The 19,577-nt window shown below is 38.6% G+C and overlaps 1 protein-coding gene across 2 annotated transcripts in view; it reads right to left on the bottom strand.

The window, feature by feature from the left end:
* Positions 1–19,577, bottom strand: part of LOC136856941 (GDP-D-glucose phosphorylase 1) — a 149,829-nt gene that overhangs the window by 48,782 nt on the left and 81,470 nt on the right. For both annotated transcript variants that reach the window (XM_067135216.2, XM_067135214.2), the window contains exon 6: positions 10,140–10,205. In XM_067135216.2, the coding sequence (XP_066991317.2) occupies positions 10,140–10,205 (66 nt within the window). The remainder of the gene's footprint in view (positions 1–10,139; positions 10,206–19,577) is intronic.

Here is a 19,577-nt window from a genome sequence, read left to right on the forward strand (position 1 = left end):
ATCAGTTTGTAACACCCTACATAGGAGCGCACTACATGAATTTATTCTAGAGATAAGAGTATGTACTGACTCTTTTTAGTGATATTTACAACTTTCAGGTTTCTCAACTCGCTCATCATCATCTAGGTATTCTGCCTTATGGCAGGTCCTGTCATGGGATGAACCTTTTCCACAGTTGCCTGTCCTGCGCCAAGTTTTTCATGTCCGAATATTTATTTCCTTGGATATTGTCCAACATTTGATATTTTTTCCTTTCTCTTCCTCGTTTGCCTTTCACCATTCCTTCTATTCCTTCTTTCAGTAAACTCAGTAACTCGCTGGAAGGTCATATATAAGCCATCACTCATTAAAACTTCAGTATGTTTCTGATGAGAGGCCTTAGGTGAAGTTGCAAACCTCAATTATTCCTGCTCATGCAATTAAAGGCTAGGTTGTCCAGGAGCAGTTCAATGAATTCTTTTTCAGAAGAATAATCGGAAGTACAGAGTCATTGCATTTATCACACTTAATTGTTTGAAAGCACTTTCAGTAAAATTGTACAGTTTGTGAGCAAGTTCTTCCGAGGCAGATACTGGATAGCATGGGACACGAATTGTATAACTTGCTCTAGTAACGCCACAAATTATGTTTTAGGGTACCTCAGCCCTCCGTGATCTAGAAAATGCATGGGGCTCACAGGAATAAAAATAAGTTGTAAACAACCTTCACAGCTAGTATTTTCTTCTTGATTCACATACCAGGTAGCCTGCTACCATTGTTACTGTTATGCTGGATGCAGTAGCTAGAGATTCTGAAACTAAATCAACTGACTAAAATTACTAGTGTTTAGATAAAAATATCCTGCAATGAAAACAAATGTGTAAGTTAATAATTTACCTTCAACAGGGTTTTCAATTACAGGAAGGACGTGTTTGAGGCTGTCGTGATTTCGAAGGTTTCCTAGTTGTAGCTGCCACCTGTTTGTGCTGAGGAATGTTTGTGAATACTGAAGGAATGGAATTAGGTAGAAGAAACCTTCTAGTTGTTGTCTCACTGTAATTGTTTTCCCTAAAATGCCTACTACAAACCATCGACCTTTCCGAAGAAATCCACACAGAACCTGGTTTATCACTTTGTGGAGAAACAGCTAAAATACACTTATTTCTTAATTTTGGATTTAATAAGAAATGTATGAAACAAAATGGATTTACACTTTCCCTCACGAGATGTACAAAACAGAATACAAGTAAACTCTGCTGATACTACTGGTTATGCTGAATCATACTGCCCTGTAACCATATGAATTGTTTTCCTTAACTTGCTACAAATTGATTATTGTGATTTGGTGCCTACTGAGTAAATGCTATCTTACTATACACATGTGAAACCTCATTTAGTGCATTCCTTATTAACACGTTTTCCCACTTAGCACGTTGTAAATTCGAAGTCCCGATCCTCATCATATTAAATCTATATCAAAATACTTCACTTATTGTGTCACAAATTTTCGCTATTACCGCCTAGTATGATCATATTTTTCGTTGCACTGGAAATGTTATATGTCATCCCTTGTGAAAGTAATGTGATTTTCAACTCGGGTAAGTAAGAGCCCTTGATACAGTTGCATGATAATGGGAAAAGACCTTGAATTCCTGAACTTCACAGGATAAGTTGCAACTTCTGGGAGCAGGCCGTTAGCTTTAAGGAAGGTTCAGTTTTGCTTGCTGGTTAGCAGCGAGATTGCTGAATAACACAGTGAGCCTGTTTGTGCTTGTATTTCGCATTCCATTCAGATATTCGAAATTTATTTCTTGTTGAGTAGTACAGTGAAGGGTAGGCCTAGAGAATAGTTGTTGCCTGATAGCCTACATCTGGATCAGGAAGATAATCGTGTGAAGTTGACTAGTGTGGTGCATATTTGTCTTGTGACAGTCTAGTTATGGATTCAGAAAAAGTCGTGAAATTCCTTACTAATGAAGACAAGATTAAAATCTATCAGAAAGTGGACTGGCACCAGCATCTTTAAGCGCACAGAGATAGCGTGAATGTTGAAACTCACACCTTCGAGTTTCGACTCGATCATTCGAGTTGGTCGAATCAAAGTTTTGTTGATTCGAAATGGCGGCCAAAGTCGCAGTCGCGCATGGTCGAGGTCAAGTGTAGCCCACTGGTCCGAAATAAAAGTTTTCTACTATCATTTGTTTTAGAAAGAGTGTGATCTGCAATAATACTTTTGATACTTTTGAGCCCCTGTGCAAATGTTTTCATATTTGTTGTTTGATGTTTCTTATACCTTCCAGTGCACTGTTGTTATTTTATAATCCCAAGCGGAAAAGGTTTTCAGACTTGTTCTCTCGTGTTTTTCACGCCTTTTAATATTCTCCGCTCAACATTAGGAACATTAGATATAGTTTTCACTGTATCCACAGACACATGATGGAAATGCAATCACATTGAAAAAAATCGTAAGTGCATATGTCCAGTCAATTTATGGTTCGATATATCGATAATTCAAAGTAACTCGCTCAAATGAGTGATAAGTTAAAGTAAATATTCAATGTGTGAAAATTGACAAGCTCAGAACTCTGTGGTATCTAATAAATATGTGTCCGGAAGTTTAATTTTAAAGTAAAGTCAACTACTCTTGAGTGAAGAAGACCATATTTGACAGGAGAGTAAATTGATTACTAATGCGTAATGTTTCATGTCGATGACAGTTTATACAATGCAGGTCGTGGACTGGATTAAATATTATGAATTATACATGTTAGATTTGCCTTCACTTGCATTACTTGTGCAGTACCTACTTACTATGAACATCTACAAATGATCTGAGAGTTCTTTACGAAACTATCGATTCAAACAGAATTGGAGAAACAACAATATGAATTATTGGGCGCATTCCATTGTTAATTGAGCATTCCCGCTCTTGAGATCAGTTATGTCAAAGAGAATGTTCCTCCATTTTCAGAAGTACTATAAAAGAGGTTAAGCTGCTAAGGTTCTTCTCAATTAAAAAAAAAAAAAAAATCCCACACACACACATTATTGTAGTAATGAACTGGGTTTTGTTTCATATGAGAACAACATAAAGAAAAATGAGAATGATCACTGCTTGTCAGGAATGAAATCTGATGATCATTGCTTGTCATGAATGAAATCTGATAATCATATGCCAATATACAGTAAACCTTAAAAATAGAAACTATAGTTCTTTAAAGAAAGACATACAAGGCGAGTGTGGCATCAGAATATTGACATATTTATTTCGGTGTATAATATTATACTGATTCAATTATATAAGTTGCAGGTTACTCTATGACAGATCAGATGGAGAATTGTCATATTGAAAGATCTGCCAATATAATGATGCAGGCCTAAAACAGAATGGAGTCCTGGCGGGCCTGGAAAATGTGGTAATATGAAGGAATGACACTGTTCCGAGGACCGGGATGATCGAATTATATCTTCAAGAATTCACCAGTTAAGATGAGTACAAAAGACTTCTCCTTTATTTGTTCTATTTTATTGTACATTGTGTAGTTACATATTTTCTTTCACGTTTATGAGCATAACATGTTATACATAAAACAACTTGAGTGACGATGTAGAATCATCTATATACATTTTATAATAAGAAATATGTAGGTGGATGGTCCACCTAGTCAATACTAAATATTAATATATATTTATTTACACAAGTCTAATACATGTTTCGAGAATCTATATACATTCCCTTCATCAGCTAGTCAAATTAAAATTCCTGTACACAAAAAGACCTAATAAAAAAGGTGGGCCCCCATTAAGAAATCCAAAATTATTGCCAATACAATTAACATTTTAAAAATCAAAGAGTGGATGCATGGAATTAAATTCCATCTAGTCAAATAAGTTAAAACACAATAGAATAAAGTCTGTATGAATTAAAATATTGAGTACTATGTTCTTGCAGTGTTAGATCACTGTGCACTTGATGATCTGATGATTTCTTGTAAAATTCAATTGGAGTTAAGAATAAAATAAAATAGTGCAAAAACTTGTCGTCATCCCGAAACTATCCGTTAATGGGTGTGTTATGCAGCCAGGTGATATAAGCTTAAAATGATCTGTAAGAGGGAAAAGTAAAATAGAAACTATAATCGGAAGACTATAACATAAACAAAATGAGAATACAACGCGTAAAATTATTAAAACTATCATGATACAAGAAGCACGTGAGGCTGTCATGTAACCATTAAGGATATATAAAAGCGGCTGAAGTTGTTCATCGGCTGATTGCGGAGTTGCAGTGGGAGGCGCAGTGAATGGACGGAGGAGGGGAGAGTACTTGCCCCTGGTGTGCTAACGCCATACTTCCCCTCTTATGCGCTTTTCTACCTTCTCTTTTGCTCTCTTCCTACCGTATTGGGTCACCAATTTAAACAACTGGTTATCCTCTGCCATGTGCTCGTTAAGGCTATTTTCATTAACTTATCAAATTTTTGTAACATGAAAATTTCTAACTTCTCAAGGGTATTCATTTGTTTTGTTTTGTTTATCGAGTGTAATAGAACCATGTCCCGTTCAATATTAGTGAAGTGATGATTGTTTTCGTGCATGTGTTCACACATAGCAGAGTATCTAGAATGTCTTCATGCATTCACATGCTCTTTATACCGTACCGACACACTCCTTCCCGACTGTCCTATGTACTTTTTTTCGCAATCTTGGCAAGACAATTTATATACTCCTGACTTACTGAAAATGCTACTGGTGTTTACGCTATTTGAGTTGAACAAAACATGTACTAGACTTATGTAAATAAATATATATATTAATATTTAGTATTGACTAGGCGGACCATCCACCTACATATTTGTTGCGATCAAGTCAATACGGATCAAATACCGGCCACTATGGTCCAGATTATTAATAGTACATTTTATAATGTCGATGGGCGCTCTAATCCTCCTGAATGATGGCATGATTGGAATTCGAAGTGATGATGTGCTAATTTTATCTAAGTTTCGAGTGCACATTTATAGGTTGTAATACGGGAATTTCATTATGATTTAGCTATCGTGCCTGTGTTACGGTTTCTTTTCGATGAAGTTAATTTGCCAATTTCTTCATGAATAAGTCTTATTGGAAATATTTAAAATGTATTTATTATGTGGTGAAGTGTAAGGAATTTTCCTTTATGAATCAGATATTTCATGTGGTCTGACCGAGACTTCATAAAAGAAACGTTTCATTCAACCTCATGGATACAGGTTATAGAATTCACATGTGTTTAGAATTGAGAATAACTGTCTTCGGTAGTTATGAGCTTGTATATTTGAAAGAAAGATTTTAATAAGCATGATGCGTATATGAAGTTATACGGTTTTGTTGAAAGTTAGGGTCGTCGATGTGATTAATTATGATATGGTACGCGATTACTATGTTGGATTATTTATTGGGAAATAGGCGTTACGTATGATGTAATGTTGTCTTTGAGAAATCCCAAGAATATTGATATTAGAAAATAGTGAAGTAGAGGCTCATCATGCAAATTTCAATGTGATATGGCAGAATAGACAAGCAGTTAGGATTTTATAATCGTACCATGAGGGACTGTTTTCCGAAGAATGTTTTTGAGATGGACATGCCAATGATCCTCAATAACATTAATATGATACATGAATATGAGACAGGCATTATATGAATGATAATACATACATACGGGATGAAGTTCTTCGAATTAATGTTACCCCAATAAGATGTTTAAGTTGCACTTTGATTAAGAATAAAGTTAGGGTCATACTACCCAATCTACAACCTACTTATTTTCTGTAGAGTAACTAGTGTTAGTGCATGTCTTGTAGATGTTGGCAGAATTTCAGCAATCCAGAGGCGAGAGCATGGACGAATCCAAATGTTGGTGTGTCTTGATAATTTCAATTCATGATTGTTTAGTATAGTGGCATGTAGATTTGAATATCCATTTTGTTTAGGTGCAGCAGCTTGAGGACACCATAATTATGTTGTTCTTCTGTTTTAATACTTCTTCAATTTATTATCCGTGGTTACCTGCAAAGTCTAGTTTTGTGTGTTCTGTAATTTTTATTTCTAGGTTCCACAGCATTGCATGTATTTATTTTAGTAAGCGCTCAATTTGTTAATTAGAAGTCATTATTTAATGCAACGGTTGTAAATGATATTAGTGGAATACTAAAGGACAAGATTTTTGGCCCAAAATGGACATAGATATGAAAGAACGAATATTTTTCTTTATTTGCGGGGGATCTGTATCTATATCCCATGTCGTTCCATCTATATGATGGGTCGGCGAATGAAGCCCCTCCACCAACTTCTGCCTTTGTATTTTTCTCCTTCTTCAATGCTGTCCCAGTCCCCTCCTCGTTGCTGAATTTGTTTTTTTACCATGTCTGTATATCACATTCTTGGCCGCCCTCTTGGTCTTGAATATTTTTACTGCAGATCATGCATTTTTCTGGGTATACAATCAGGATCCATCCTTTGCATGTGACAATACCATTTCAGTCTACGCAGAGTTATGTTATCCTGCATTCTGCCAACCTGAGCCATGTCCCTAATGTTCTCATTACAAATTTTATTTCATCTTGTTTTGCCAACCATCGCTCGGACGAATTTCATTTTACTGCCTGAATCCTTGCTTCATCCTTTTTCCTCATCATCCAGGTCTAACACCCATATGTCAAAACTGTCATGTAATAAGTCAGATAAATTGCTCGCTTGCATTTCAATGGTTCTTTTGGGTTCCATATTAGGTCTCGGACAACCCTACAGAATGTTCCTTCAGCTTGAATCCTACTGGTAAGTTCCTCTTCAATGGAGCCTGTTGCTGATATCATGCTTTCTACATTATTTGAATTTGTTGGACATCTTGAGTTGTTTACCCTCTATTTCAATGTAACCTTCAGGTTGACCATTTCTCTGCATAACCAACACTTCATTTTTTTCCTGACTGAATCTTAGGCCGTACCCTTTAGCCGTTACTGTCCATGCATTGATCAGATCCTGAAGTTAAATAAAGATAAATAATTTGAGATGACTGTACCATCAATTGCATGTTTAAGCCTTCAGTAACTTTCGTATTAACAATGATAGTTCATTGACCTACCTTTATTCATATTGCTGGATTTGCATGTATTTATCTTTAACATCAGATAGGTTTGCCATTATTGTAAAAGACTATAACATTGTATAAGATTGTAGTGCCATGTGAGCGGAAGAGATAATAACCAACAAAAGAAATTTGAATGTATAATTTAAAAAGGTACGCCACTTATTGTATGCACAGTTTACTATTTATCCACCCATGTTATAAATTTTTTAAATTATTGTTGATTATACTGTTATCGATGATTGATTTCATTAATCGTAACTTATGATCTTCTTTCCGTATTGATGTTTAACCAATAGTGTACAGCTTGAGGGATGTTCCACCATGCGTTGAATGGTGAAACATCCCTCAAACTCTACATTATTGATTTCATTAAATCGGAACATCCTTCCAACTGAACTAAATTTTCAGTATTTTCATTTGAAAATTAGGATTTCTATTAGCCTCAGGTAGTTTTGAGCTATAATCTCTCATGATGGTAATATTAACGTGCTGATGATTGTTACGAACTGTAACCGGTGCCTAACAGAACCTCCATGCCCGAGAGTGGAATCTTATGTATCACCGTTGAGCAATGTCAAGGCGTATTTACAATATTTCTTCGAACCCCATTACTATACATTTGCGCAATTACAGTTACAGTTTACTTTTTGGGTTCCAATTCTCGAGCATAAAAGGTTAAACCTGTTGCCAGGGCTGAAGCAGGGAGAATCCAAGTCTGAGCCATATTTAATATCAAAAGTTCCTAAAGCCCAACTTCAAACACCCTAAGCTTCTGAATCAAGAAAACCACAGTATGTCTAAGCCTTTCCAGTAGGTACACTAAAAATGGAAACGATCATAGATTGCATTAACTTTACTGGAAATACTCCTTAGCACAAGCACATCAGAAGATAGCAATACATACGAGGGTGATTCCATAAATAATGCAGAATATCTTATTTTGATGATGATGCTTGTTGTTTAAAGGGGCCTAACATCTAGGTCATCGGCCCCTAATGGTACGAAATGAGATGAAATGTTATGACAATTTAAAAATCCATAATCTTCCACTGACCAGAATTCGAAAACATGAGGAAGAAGAATGAATGGATGGATATGAAGTTAAAACAATCAGTGGATCCAACCCGCAATGCCCCACATTCCCAGAAACTAGCGTTAAACAATAGTATTACTGACCAAGGGACTGCTTCTAAAGCACAGTACTGAATCAATCATGCTCGTAGTCAAAACGGGTCCAAAATCCAGGTCATCGGCCCCTCATAATGGTACTTATCACTAGGAAAGTAGAACCATGCAATTTGTCATGTTGCGGTTCTAATCAAAAGTAGTGTAGACTCGCGGTATTCCACACATTATGGTATTATTCACAGGTAATGTAATGCGCACATGTAACACGGACCTATGGCGTTTTGCACATTGCGGCACTATTCATAGGCAACGCAAACCTATGGCGTTCCTCACGTAAGTGGACTAACCACAGGGACTCGCACTATCCCGTGGTGTTCCTCACATACTGGGTACTAAGCACAGGCCAGGCAGAACCATTGGTGTTGCTCATATAGGGGTACGAATCACAGATTCTGTAAAATGCATCCTGAACCACACATTGTCACTACTAATCACAAACCTATTTTGTACCTAATATAGTGGTACTACGGTCACGTAAAAGCGACCCATGATGTTCCCTGCGTGATGGTACTAATTACAAGTAGTCTCATGGTTCTAATTTGATCATCCCTTGGTCGCCCCTTTTAGTCGCCTCTTACGACAGGCAGGGGATACCGTGGGTGTATTCTTCGTCTGCGTCCCCCACCCACAGGGGTATATCTTATTGCACTTAAACGTTTCTTTATTTTGGCAGCATCTCCTTACAACCCTTCAATATAGTCTCCCTGTTTCCGAAAGACAGAATTTCAACAATTGGATTTTTTTTCACATAAAAAAAGTTCTGATCTTAATGTATGGACTTTGATCAGTAACAGTCACAGCACCCGACACACTTGCAAGCTCCAATTCCACCTCTTGTTACCAACACACAAATGATGATATGGACAAAATGAATACATGTGCATCTTACTCAAGCCTTAAACTGTGACTGCCATGACCTTCACTAGTGCTGCATCATCCAATCTGCAGTGCAGTATTTAGGGAATGACCTCCAAAAATTAGTAGTTTGGGAGCGGGTAAGACTTTTTTTCATATCTTGCCATTAATTTAAAAAATAATTTTTTGAAACGACATCCTCTAAAAAACATATCAGATGTAAGGCTTTTCAGGTGTTTGCTCTATTAACCAGCGTTTCGTCTTAGGTCTGACACCAGACTCTTCAGAGTGGGATGTGTCAGACCCTACCCACTGATGTTGGGTGTATGCAGGTGAACTTATCAGAAGCCTATATAAGAGGCACAGTCTGATAACTGCATACGGGAGATAAATCTCCACAATGGAATTATTGCCCGCCTAGCAATTCCGAATGGAAAATTCTAAATTCCCATGCTCTATTGGTGAAAAATATCTAATTCCCTCCATGGGAATTTAGAATTTTCCATTCGGAATTGCTAGGCGGGCAATAATTCCATTGTGGAGATTTATCTCCCGGATGCAGTTATCAGACTGTGCCTCATATAGGCTTCTGATAAGTTCACCTGCATACACCCAGCATCAGTGGGTAGGGTCTGACACATCCCACTCTGAAGAGTCTGGTGTCAGACCTAAGACGAAACGCTGGTTAATAGAGCAAACACCTGAAAAGCCTTACATCTGATATATTTTTGACATGCTCTATTGGTGAAAAATATATAATTCGCTCCATGGGAATTTAGAATTTTCCACAACATCCTCTATACGTGAAATTTTAACCTATCTCTCAGTGGCAGCTCATAAAAAGAGTCCAATGTAAGATATTTTTAAAATGAGAGAATTTAAAATTAAAGTAATGACAAAGAGACTGTCACATAAGTACATGAAAAGAAAATGCTCTCTGAGATACATTTCTATACAAGAAAGAAAACAAAAAAAAAGTACTCACTCTTAATAACAAGGTGACCAAACAGTTCACAGAGGGCAGGATCATACGCTTCTCTGTTCTTCACACCTGTACAATGTAACTATTAGTACAAGGTTCTGTATACATTAAATGTAATTTGACAGTACTACATAATATGTTAGGGGACTAAAAAGGTTGAGGGTGGAATTAATTTGAAAAGAGACATACGATATTTTGCCTTAAAATGTACAGTAATCTCCATATTTCAGCATTTCATTACCTGTAGAATTGTGTCTATCAACATAAGCATATTCTTTACAGGCTTTTTATATTTTCTTCAAGCACCAAAAATTAACATTCATCAAACGATAGCAGAATACTAACAATAAATCAAGGAAACATCCAGTTTCATTTCCAAACTCCCCTGGTTTCATTTCCTCTTCTTCTCACTCAATATTTTCACTGGTAAAATAAAACAGCAGTAAACTTAAAACTTCCCCACACAATGATTCACTTAGAAATGACTAATTTAATCCACAGAAAGTTTAACTGAAAGGAATCAGTGCAGGTACTGAATGTCATTCAATCTTTACAAATATTAACAATTCATTTATCAGTGGAAAGTCTGTTCCATATAATGAGTAGCAAAAAGCAGAAAGGAATGCAATGAGTGATGAGTAATTGAAGTTATTATTTATTTATCGTATGATGAATCTATGTACACACATGTATATAGTTCAGGGTAAATGTGCGTAGTCACAAGTCCGTACAATACTATAACTCTAGGTCTAGCATTTTGACCCAATCAACTGCTACATCCGATGTGTGGTGAATGTCCATTAGCGTTCCTTTGAAAGCTCGAATTGGGCAGTCAGCAACAATGTGGTGGATTGACTGAGAAGAGGAACCACAATCACAATCTGCAGACCTAGTCCAACCCCATTTGCACAACAGATAACCACATCTGCCTTGTCTAGTTCTTATCCGATTGATGATTCTCCACTGTCGTCTTGGAAGATCAAATCCTTGTACTCGTTTAGAAGGATTCTCAACCTGATGTTTGTTCACTACTGAAGACTGATCCCACTGGGCTTTCCATGAACTGTTAACATGAAAAGAGGTTCTGTCAAGATCCATTGCTGTACTCCAGGGTGGTTTCCTTGATTTCAGTTGTTGATGTTCAGTGTGTGTAATATCTTGATGGATGGGTAGTTGGGGGTTCTGATGAATGTTCTTCCAAACCTTTAGGAGACCTTCTGATCGTCTTAGGGCTGGAGGTGCAATACTGCTGAGAACAGGAAGCCATAGTGTGTTCGTGCTCCGAATGCAATCCGTGATTATTCGCATTGCCTGATTGAGTTGTACATCGATCTTCTTTGTGTGAACACTATTGATCCAAGAGGGGCAGCAGTATTCAGCAACAGAATATGATAAGGCTAATGCTGTTGATCTTAGAACATGAGTATTGGCTCCCCATGATGTACCAGCAAGTTTCTGAAGAATATTATTTCTAGTTTTTACTTTAGCAGCTACATTTGAAAGATGTTGCTTGAAAGTCAAAGTTCTATCAAGTGTTATTCCCAAGTATTTTGGTGTACTGCAGAACGGCAACACTTCACCTCGGAATCTGACTGTTGGTTTGTAATTAGACTGTCTGTTGCGTAAGTGGAATGTAGATATAACTGTTTTTTGAGCATTTAGGTGAAGGCACCATTTCTTGAAGTATACATCCAAGGCTTGCAGATCAGTGGCTAAGGTAGTTTCAGCATCATAAAAGTTGGAGCACTGAGTCACCAAACAAATGTCATCAGCATAAATGAATTTTCTTGATGATGTGTCTGGGAGGTCATATATGTACACACTGAAAAGAAGGGGGGAAAGGACTGATCCTTAAGGTAAACCATCGTTTAATTTAAACACTCTACTTCTGTCATCATCAGCGTAGATCTGGAAGTACCTATTACTGAGCATATTGCTAAGTAAGGCCGTAAGTTTACGACATGGGATCACACTCAAAAATTTTAGAAGGAGCCCTTCTCGCCAGACAGTATCATAGGCAGCTGATAGATCCAAAAAGGCAGCCACGCTTACTGATTTCCTCTCATATCCATTTTCGATATACGTGGTGAGAGACAGTACTTGATCATTACAACTTCTTCCAGGTCTAAATCCTGCTTGCTCTATAGGAATGTAGCTGTTGATTGTTTCATAAATTCTATTGTAGATCAGTCGCTCAAGGAGTTTATATGTAACACTTAGAAGTGCTATTGGACGGTAGCTTTCAACTTTAGATGGATCTTTATTTGGTTTCAGTATGGCTATTATCTTTGTTTTCTTCATCAAAGGTGGTATGTTTCCAGTTTGCAGAATATTAGTGAAGAACTTGGTTAAACATTTTATTGTGGCTGGTCTGCAATGAGCCAAAAATTCAGGATAAATTCCATCAAATCCTGCAGCTTTTCCAAGTTTCATACTTTTTATTGCGGCTTCAGTTTCCCTTCTAATGTCAGAAATGATATAACAAATTACCAATTACTATCAGTAAATTCTGAAAATGACATTTTTACTACTACAGTTAACATTGAAAACTTGACAATAGTTAATGTGTACAAGCCACCAGATATTACTTGGCCTAATCCTCCTAAACCTTCTCTGCAGTATCCTACTATATATCTCGGTGATTTCAATAGTCATCATCATCTTTGGGGATATAACAAGGATGACTCTAATGGTGAAGTTCTTGTGGACTGGATGGAAACTGAAAATTTGAATCTGAATTTTGATGCTAAGGACCTGCCTACCTTTCAATCAGCTCGCTGGTCTCGAGGCTACACCCCAGATCTTTGTTTCACAAATCGGCTTCATAATTCACACAGTCAAGTTCGACGTACAGTAATTGAAGTGAGTTGTTCCATCTTCAAAACTGCTACCTGAGAGTAGACAGGAATTCCTGTACAGGACACTTCTCACCAGGGATGTTGTTAGTATGTTCAAATCACTAGTCTAACCAAATGGATCTACACCAGTGTAAGTACGGAAATAAAATAATAAGGCTAATTTCATGATTTACCCACTATGTGAATAAAGGAACTTATGCAAATGTCAAATTTTACAGAATGTCGAGTTACAGAGAGTTGAGTTTCCGGGACTCTACTGTAGTGAGAACTGACCATAAAGAATTCAATTAAATAATGTTCCTTGCATTTTATGAATCATAAGAACAATAAAACAAGAGAAATCAGCAAAAGAAAATATGAGAAATTTTAAAATATGAAGGTCCCAGAATTGGATGTCTAAAGGCAGGACACATCTCCCACCTTTTCTTTTCATTTTAAGACCATATATTTAATCTACTTGAAGAAGGAATTTTTTGGAATATGGGTATTCCTTATTGATGATACTGGTATATACTAAATTTTCCCACCAGGCAAGATAGTGATTTGGAAGCCGAGCTGGGCATAATGACAGTGCAACATGACCTCTTTTTAATCCAGTTTCTTATTCATCTTACACCTAAGAAAATGGAAATTGCAACACCTTGAAGGCATTGGTCGTTTGTGTTGATTTTCAAGATATGGAACGATGCCAAATAGGTTTGTAAACGATCAAAGTTTCAGATCCATTGGATTGTTGCTACAGGTCTCCCCACGTGATTGGTCGCGAAGGAATCAACTCCAGTATACGGACTCTGGTGTAGCGTAGCTGACTTGCAGTCTGTGCAGTGAAGTGTTCCCCGTCAAATATGCCTCGACGACAGAGAAGAGCACGCTATCAACAACTGTCGCCGTTTGAGAGGGCTAGGATAATTAGGCTGTGTGAGGCTGGATTATCGCTAAGCACTGTCGCTGCACGTGTTGGCCGACAGGCATCTACGGTACAACGTGTATGGCAGCAGTGGTCAAATGAAGGTACCCACACTCGTAGACCTGGCACAGGCCCAGCGCGACAGACAACTGTGAGAGAGGATCGTCGCATCATTCGGATGGCCCGGATGGAACCCCATGCAACAGCAGTGCAAATTCGAGCAGCTGTGGCACCCCACGTTACACAACAAACAGTTGGTAATCGCCTGCGAGCAGCTGGCTTACGAGTCCGGGTCCCTGTAGAAGGTGTTCCATTGACCCCACAACAGCGACGTGTAAGGCTGGCCTGGTGTCGAAACAGATCGATGTGGGTCGACGAATGGCATAGGGTCGTCTTTAGTGATGAATCGCGCTTCTGTCTTGCCCGCAGTGATCGCCGGAATCGTGTGCGCCGACGTACCGGGCAGAGGGGCCGCCCAGATCTTATTGTCGAGAGGCACACAGGGCCAACACCAAGCATTATGGTCTGGGGAGCTATTGGCTTTAATGTGAAATCACAATTAGTGCTTGTTGAGGGCACTATGACTCCTCGACAGTACGTTGATAGGGTACTCAATCCAGTGGTTGTCCCTATGATAGCGAACATTGCTAATGGGATGTCTCAGCAGGACAATGCCCGGGTTCACACTGCACGCATCTCCAGGGAAGCTCTCCACGACATCACAACCTTAGAATGGCCCACCAGATCCCCGGACCTCAGTCCTATTGAGCATGTGTGGGACATGATGGGTCGACAACTGGCCAACCGTCCTCAGCCACCCACAACTCTGGAACAATTGACCCGTGCAGTGCAGCAAGCATGGGCCACAATTCCTCAGGAAGCGATCCAAGGCCTTATTGACTCCATGCCTCGACGATTCCATCAATGTATTGCAGCTCGTGGTGGGCACATCCTGTATTGATTGTTGTCCAAACTTGCAGTCAAAGGGACTTGAAAGTGTAATCATCGAATCACAACCGAACACTCGTTCTGCATGTTCAATTGCAGCAATGTAGCACCACTCCTTCTGGGTGTTGCAATTTCCATTTTCTTCAGTGTAGTAAATGTAATGTCAATTAGCAATGAAAACCCAATTACAGTACAAGTAACATTTAGACTATGCACAGCACATGAAAATAAAAAATTAAGACGAGTTGATCCATAGATCAGTAGCTCACGGCTGGAATGCAAGTTTCTAACAAAACCGTTCATTTCAAAAGTGAACTGTGAGCGATCGAGAAAAGTCACCTACTGAGATTCAACTATAGCACCATGTATACACATTTTAACTCATAACACTTACCTAATGATGCACTATTGTTCATTGCTAATCATCTGATATTGTTTTAGATAGTGTGATTGCTCAACAGCTTTCTTACATATGATAAATGAGCACATCAGCACATAAGCTATGAGTAAACTGTGGATGATGTAAAATATATGTGAAGACACAGGGCCCAACATAGTACATACAAATCTACTAACCAGTACATTCGCGTTACTAGAAAATGCATTATAGTTTACATTTCCTAATACAACCAAGCAGCTGATAGTCAAATTGAGGATTGAATACTTTCATGTTCTTCATCAATGACAACACAAGAACATCCCTAGGCCAAAGTCTAGGAAACTTAATTAATTCTTGGTGAGGTTTTTTTTGTTTTTCCCCTGGTTCCTTAACATTACATAATTGTACATAGATTTTCTACGATTCTGGTTATGGGAAGACTCTCGGCATTTATTGCCAAACCATCTTCAGGGCTGCTGACTGTGAGGTTTGGAACCCACCTTCTCCCCAATGCAAGCTTATAGCCACATGACCTGTAACGCATAGTCAACTCGCTCAGTGGACATAAATTCAATGTCTGGACAGTTTCTCCACCAGCCTTGGTTTGTAGGTTACTATGCTTGGCTTGTACAAATGCTACAGGAGCATCGCTCTACTCAGCAGAGTTTAGTGCAGTGCAACAGCTCTGCACTGAGCATTTATAAAAAGCAGAACAGCGCTCTTCTCAGCAGAATCTCGAGAATGTGAGGCAGTGATCTGTGCAGTTTTTGCTTCCAGGCAGGCTGAATCATTCAGTTGGTGTTTCATTTCCTCTTCTTGGAGCCTCAGTACGAGATTAAGTAGCTGCAGACTGCTTATACAGTCACGACATACGAAGGGCAAGTGCTACTGCATTACAAAACAAAATAAAGAGAAGAATAAAGTTGATTTGTGAATAAGAAATAAGACAGTATAAGCTTCAACTTTGAAGGTTGTATGCCTCAATCAGAAATTAAAATACCCAGATATTCTAGCTTTCAAAACAGTTTGCATGTAAGAGAGGAAAGAAGTTCAACCAAGAGCAGAAAACAGAGAAGTAAAACAGAATAGTTGTAAGCACCTACAGACTGGTGAGGGAAAATTAACTATCAAAACAGTACCTAAACCTAATTTCCAAAAAGAAATAAAAATTTTATTGGTTCTTAATCTCACCAACTACCTTTACGGTCATCGGAATATTGTCCAGCAAGAGTTCTCTTACAAGCTGGAAAATCTTATAAATGTGAGACTGATGCAATTAAGGAATTTCAGCTCGTTAAATTCGGCACAGAGAGAGAGAGAGAGAGAGAATATATATATATAGCTCAGATGGTAGAATGCTGGCCTTCTGAACTGAAGCTGGTAGGTTCTGGATCAGTACGGTGGTATTTGAAGGGGCTCAAATACATCGCCCTCATGTTGGTAGATTTACTGGCACATAAACGAACTCCTGTGAGACAAAATTCTTATACCTCAGCATCTGCGAAAGCTGTAAGTACTACGTATTATTATTATTATTATTATTATTATTATTATTATTATTATTATTATTATCATCATTATTATTATTATTATTACTATTCATCTCCTTTGCATTTTCTCATTTATGTGGGTCTGCCTTCTTCCAGTGTTTCCTCCACTTCAAACGATCCACAGCATCCCGAGGGCTGAGTTTTGGTGAGCCGAATGTCATCTTTTACTCTGTCTAGCCAGTGTGTTTCAGGTCGCCCTCAAGGTCTCCGACACTCGAAATTCAGTTGAAGGGCAGTCTTTGTAACTGAGGTTTCACTGCTACGGAGTACATGTTCATACCATCGCAGGCGTGATTCATGCATTTTCTCCGCGAAGGGGGTAACCATGAACCTCTTCCGCACAGCATCCATTACTGATATGGTTTAGTTGAGTTAAGCCATTGGACCAACGCAGCATCTTTATTTCCATTGCATGAAGTGCCTGTTCATGCTTCGATATTGTACGCCAGCACTCAGCTCCATAAAGGGTCAGCGGTCTAAACACTGTGCAGCAGTAGACTTTAGATTTTAGATGAAATGGCATTTTCTTATTGCACAGGACTCCAGTATCTTGCCGCCATTTCAGCCATGCAGCACTGAATCTTGTCTTGACATCGGAAATCGTACTGCAGTCCAAGGTGATGCATGACCCTAGGTATTCGAACCAGTTCACTTTATTAAGCAGCACTCTGCCTACAGTGATCGTGCCATCAGTTTGGTCACCATATTTCAGATACTCCGTCCTGCCTAGTCTGGATGTCATTTGTGATGGCGTTCATGCAGAGTATGAAGATCAGTGGGGACAAGGCTAATCCTTGATGGACACCAACACTGATTTGTAAGGTACCAGATATTCCTGTTGCACACTGTACTGAACTTGTGAACTTTTGGTACAGAAGCTTCACCCAGTTGACACAGGCTTCAAGTACACTGTGTAGTCTCAATGCCAGCCAAATGAGATCATGTGGTACTCTGTTGAATGCCTTTTCCGAACCAAGAAAGGCCGAGTGGACTGTCTTCCTTTTCTCATAGCATCTTTCCATCAATAGACGAAGTGCATGCATGACGTCCATTGTGCCACTGTTTTTAACAAAGGCACACTGGTTAGATGAGTCAGTGATGATGTTTTGTAATCTCACATCAAGACTTTGCCCAAATCCCGCTAAGACAGAAGTATGATCATTCCATCTGTGTAACCAAATAGCTCACCAAAAGCTCAACGTTGTGTTCCGCCAACAAAGAATTAAACATAATTTCAACCCTAAGTACCTTGGCATCACCTTAGACCGTTCTGTAACATACAAAAACACCTGGAAAATACAAGTCAGAAACTTAAGTCAAGAAACAACATCATGAAGAAACTAGATGGTACGACATGGGGAGCTGATGCATTCACACTATGCACTACTGCCCTCACCATGGTTTATCCAGTGGCTGAATATTGTGCCCCGGTGTGGCAACGTAGCGCACATACTAGGAAGATCAACGTCCATTTGAACGAATGTATGAGAACCATAACAGACACACTAAAATCCACCCCAATCCCGTGGCTACATACTGTCAGTAACATACCACCTCTGGAACTGAGACGACAGGAAGCAACTATACGCGAGTGGAAAAAGTTACACCATCCTGATCATCCACAGAACCTCCCAATCCATGAGGTCCTTACTTACCTACCTCCTTCTCGTCTTAAATCAAGGAACCCAATATGGCATGACATAACTGGCTTCAATACCCAGGAAAAATGGCATCAAAGCTGGAGCTCTGCATGTGTGAAACACCAAGGCATCCAAGACCCCACAACTGGACTCCCAGGATTTCACCTGAAGAGACACCAATGGTCTTAACTCAACCATTTAAGAACAGGCCACGCTAGATGTAATGCCATGCTACATAAGTGAGGACTTCGAGAATCCCCTGCCTAATAAGAAGATGTACAATATTATAGGGAAGGATCCACCTTTCAATACTCCGTAGTAAAAAGTAGTTACAACCTGTTTATTGGGACCGGTTTCAACACATTTCAAGTGTCATCATCAGCCAATTAGCGAAGATCTTAAAACAACTAATATATTAAACACAGGCAAAATATTAACATTGTATCATATTGTAGCAATTCAGTTAATGTTCAAAACACAATAATTGCGTCTGTGTTTTGAACATTAACTGAATTGCTACAATATGATACAATGTTAATATTTTGCCTGTGTTTAATATATTAGTTGTTTTAAGATCTTCGCTAATTGGCTGATGATGACACTTGAAATGTGTTGAAACCGGTCCCAATAAACAGGTTGTAACTACTTTTTACTACGGAGTATTGAAAGGTGGATCCTTCCCTATAATATTGTACATCTTCTTATTTCTCTATTCAATACGGAACAATCATGAAGTTTTTAACTTTAAATCCCCTGCCTGTGATTGCGGAGCCCCTTTCCAGTCAGTGAAGCATATTATTGAGGAGTGCCCTCTGAGGAAGTATGGTGGACCAGCCCAAGATGTCATCAGTGCTACACCCCCTTCTTGGAATGGCTACAGCAGCTGGACATTGATTTGTAAATGTGAATGCTACCAACATTCTTGTCCTTGTATATAGTGTAAATTTTCTTTTTCTTTTGTATACTTGCCATATGATAAATAAATAATAACATCGAGAACATGTTAAAAAAATTTCATATATGGCACAAGAGATGGATTGGCCTATAATTTGACCAATCCTGTATATCTCCTTTTTCTTTCCGAATTGGAGTTGTGATACTCGTCTTCCTGGCCTCGGGTACTATGTCCTCCCTAACAATCTTATTGAAGAAGTCAGTA

This window comes from Anabrus simplex, chromosome 1, assembly GCF_040414725.1.
Source record: "Anabrus simplex isolate iqAnaSimp1 chromosome 1, ASM4041472v1, whole genome shotgun sequence".
NCBI lineage: Eukaryota > Metazoa > Arthropoda > Insecta > Orthoptera > Tettigoniidae > Anabrus > Anabrus simplex.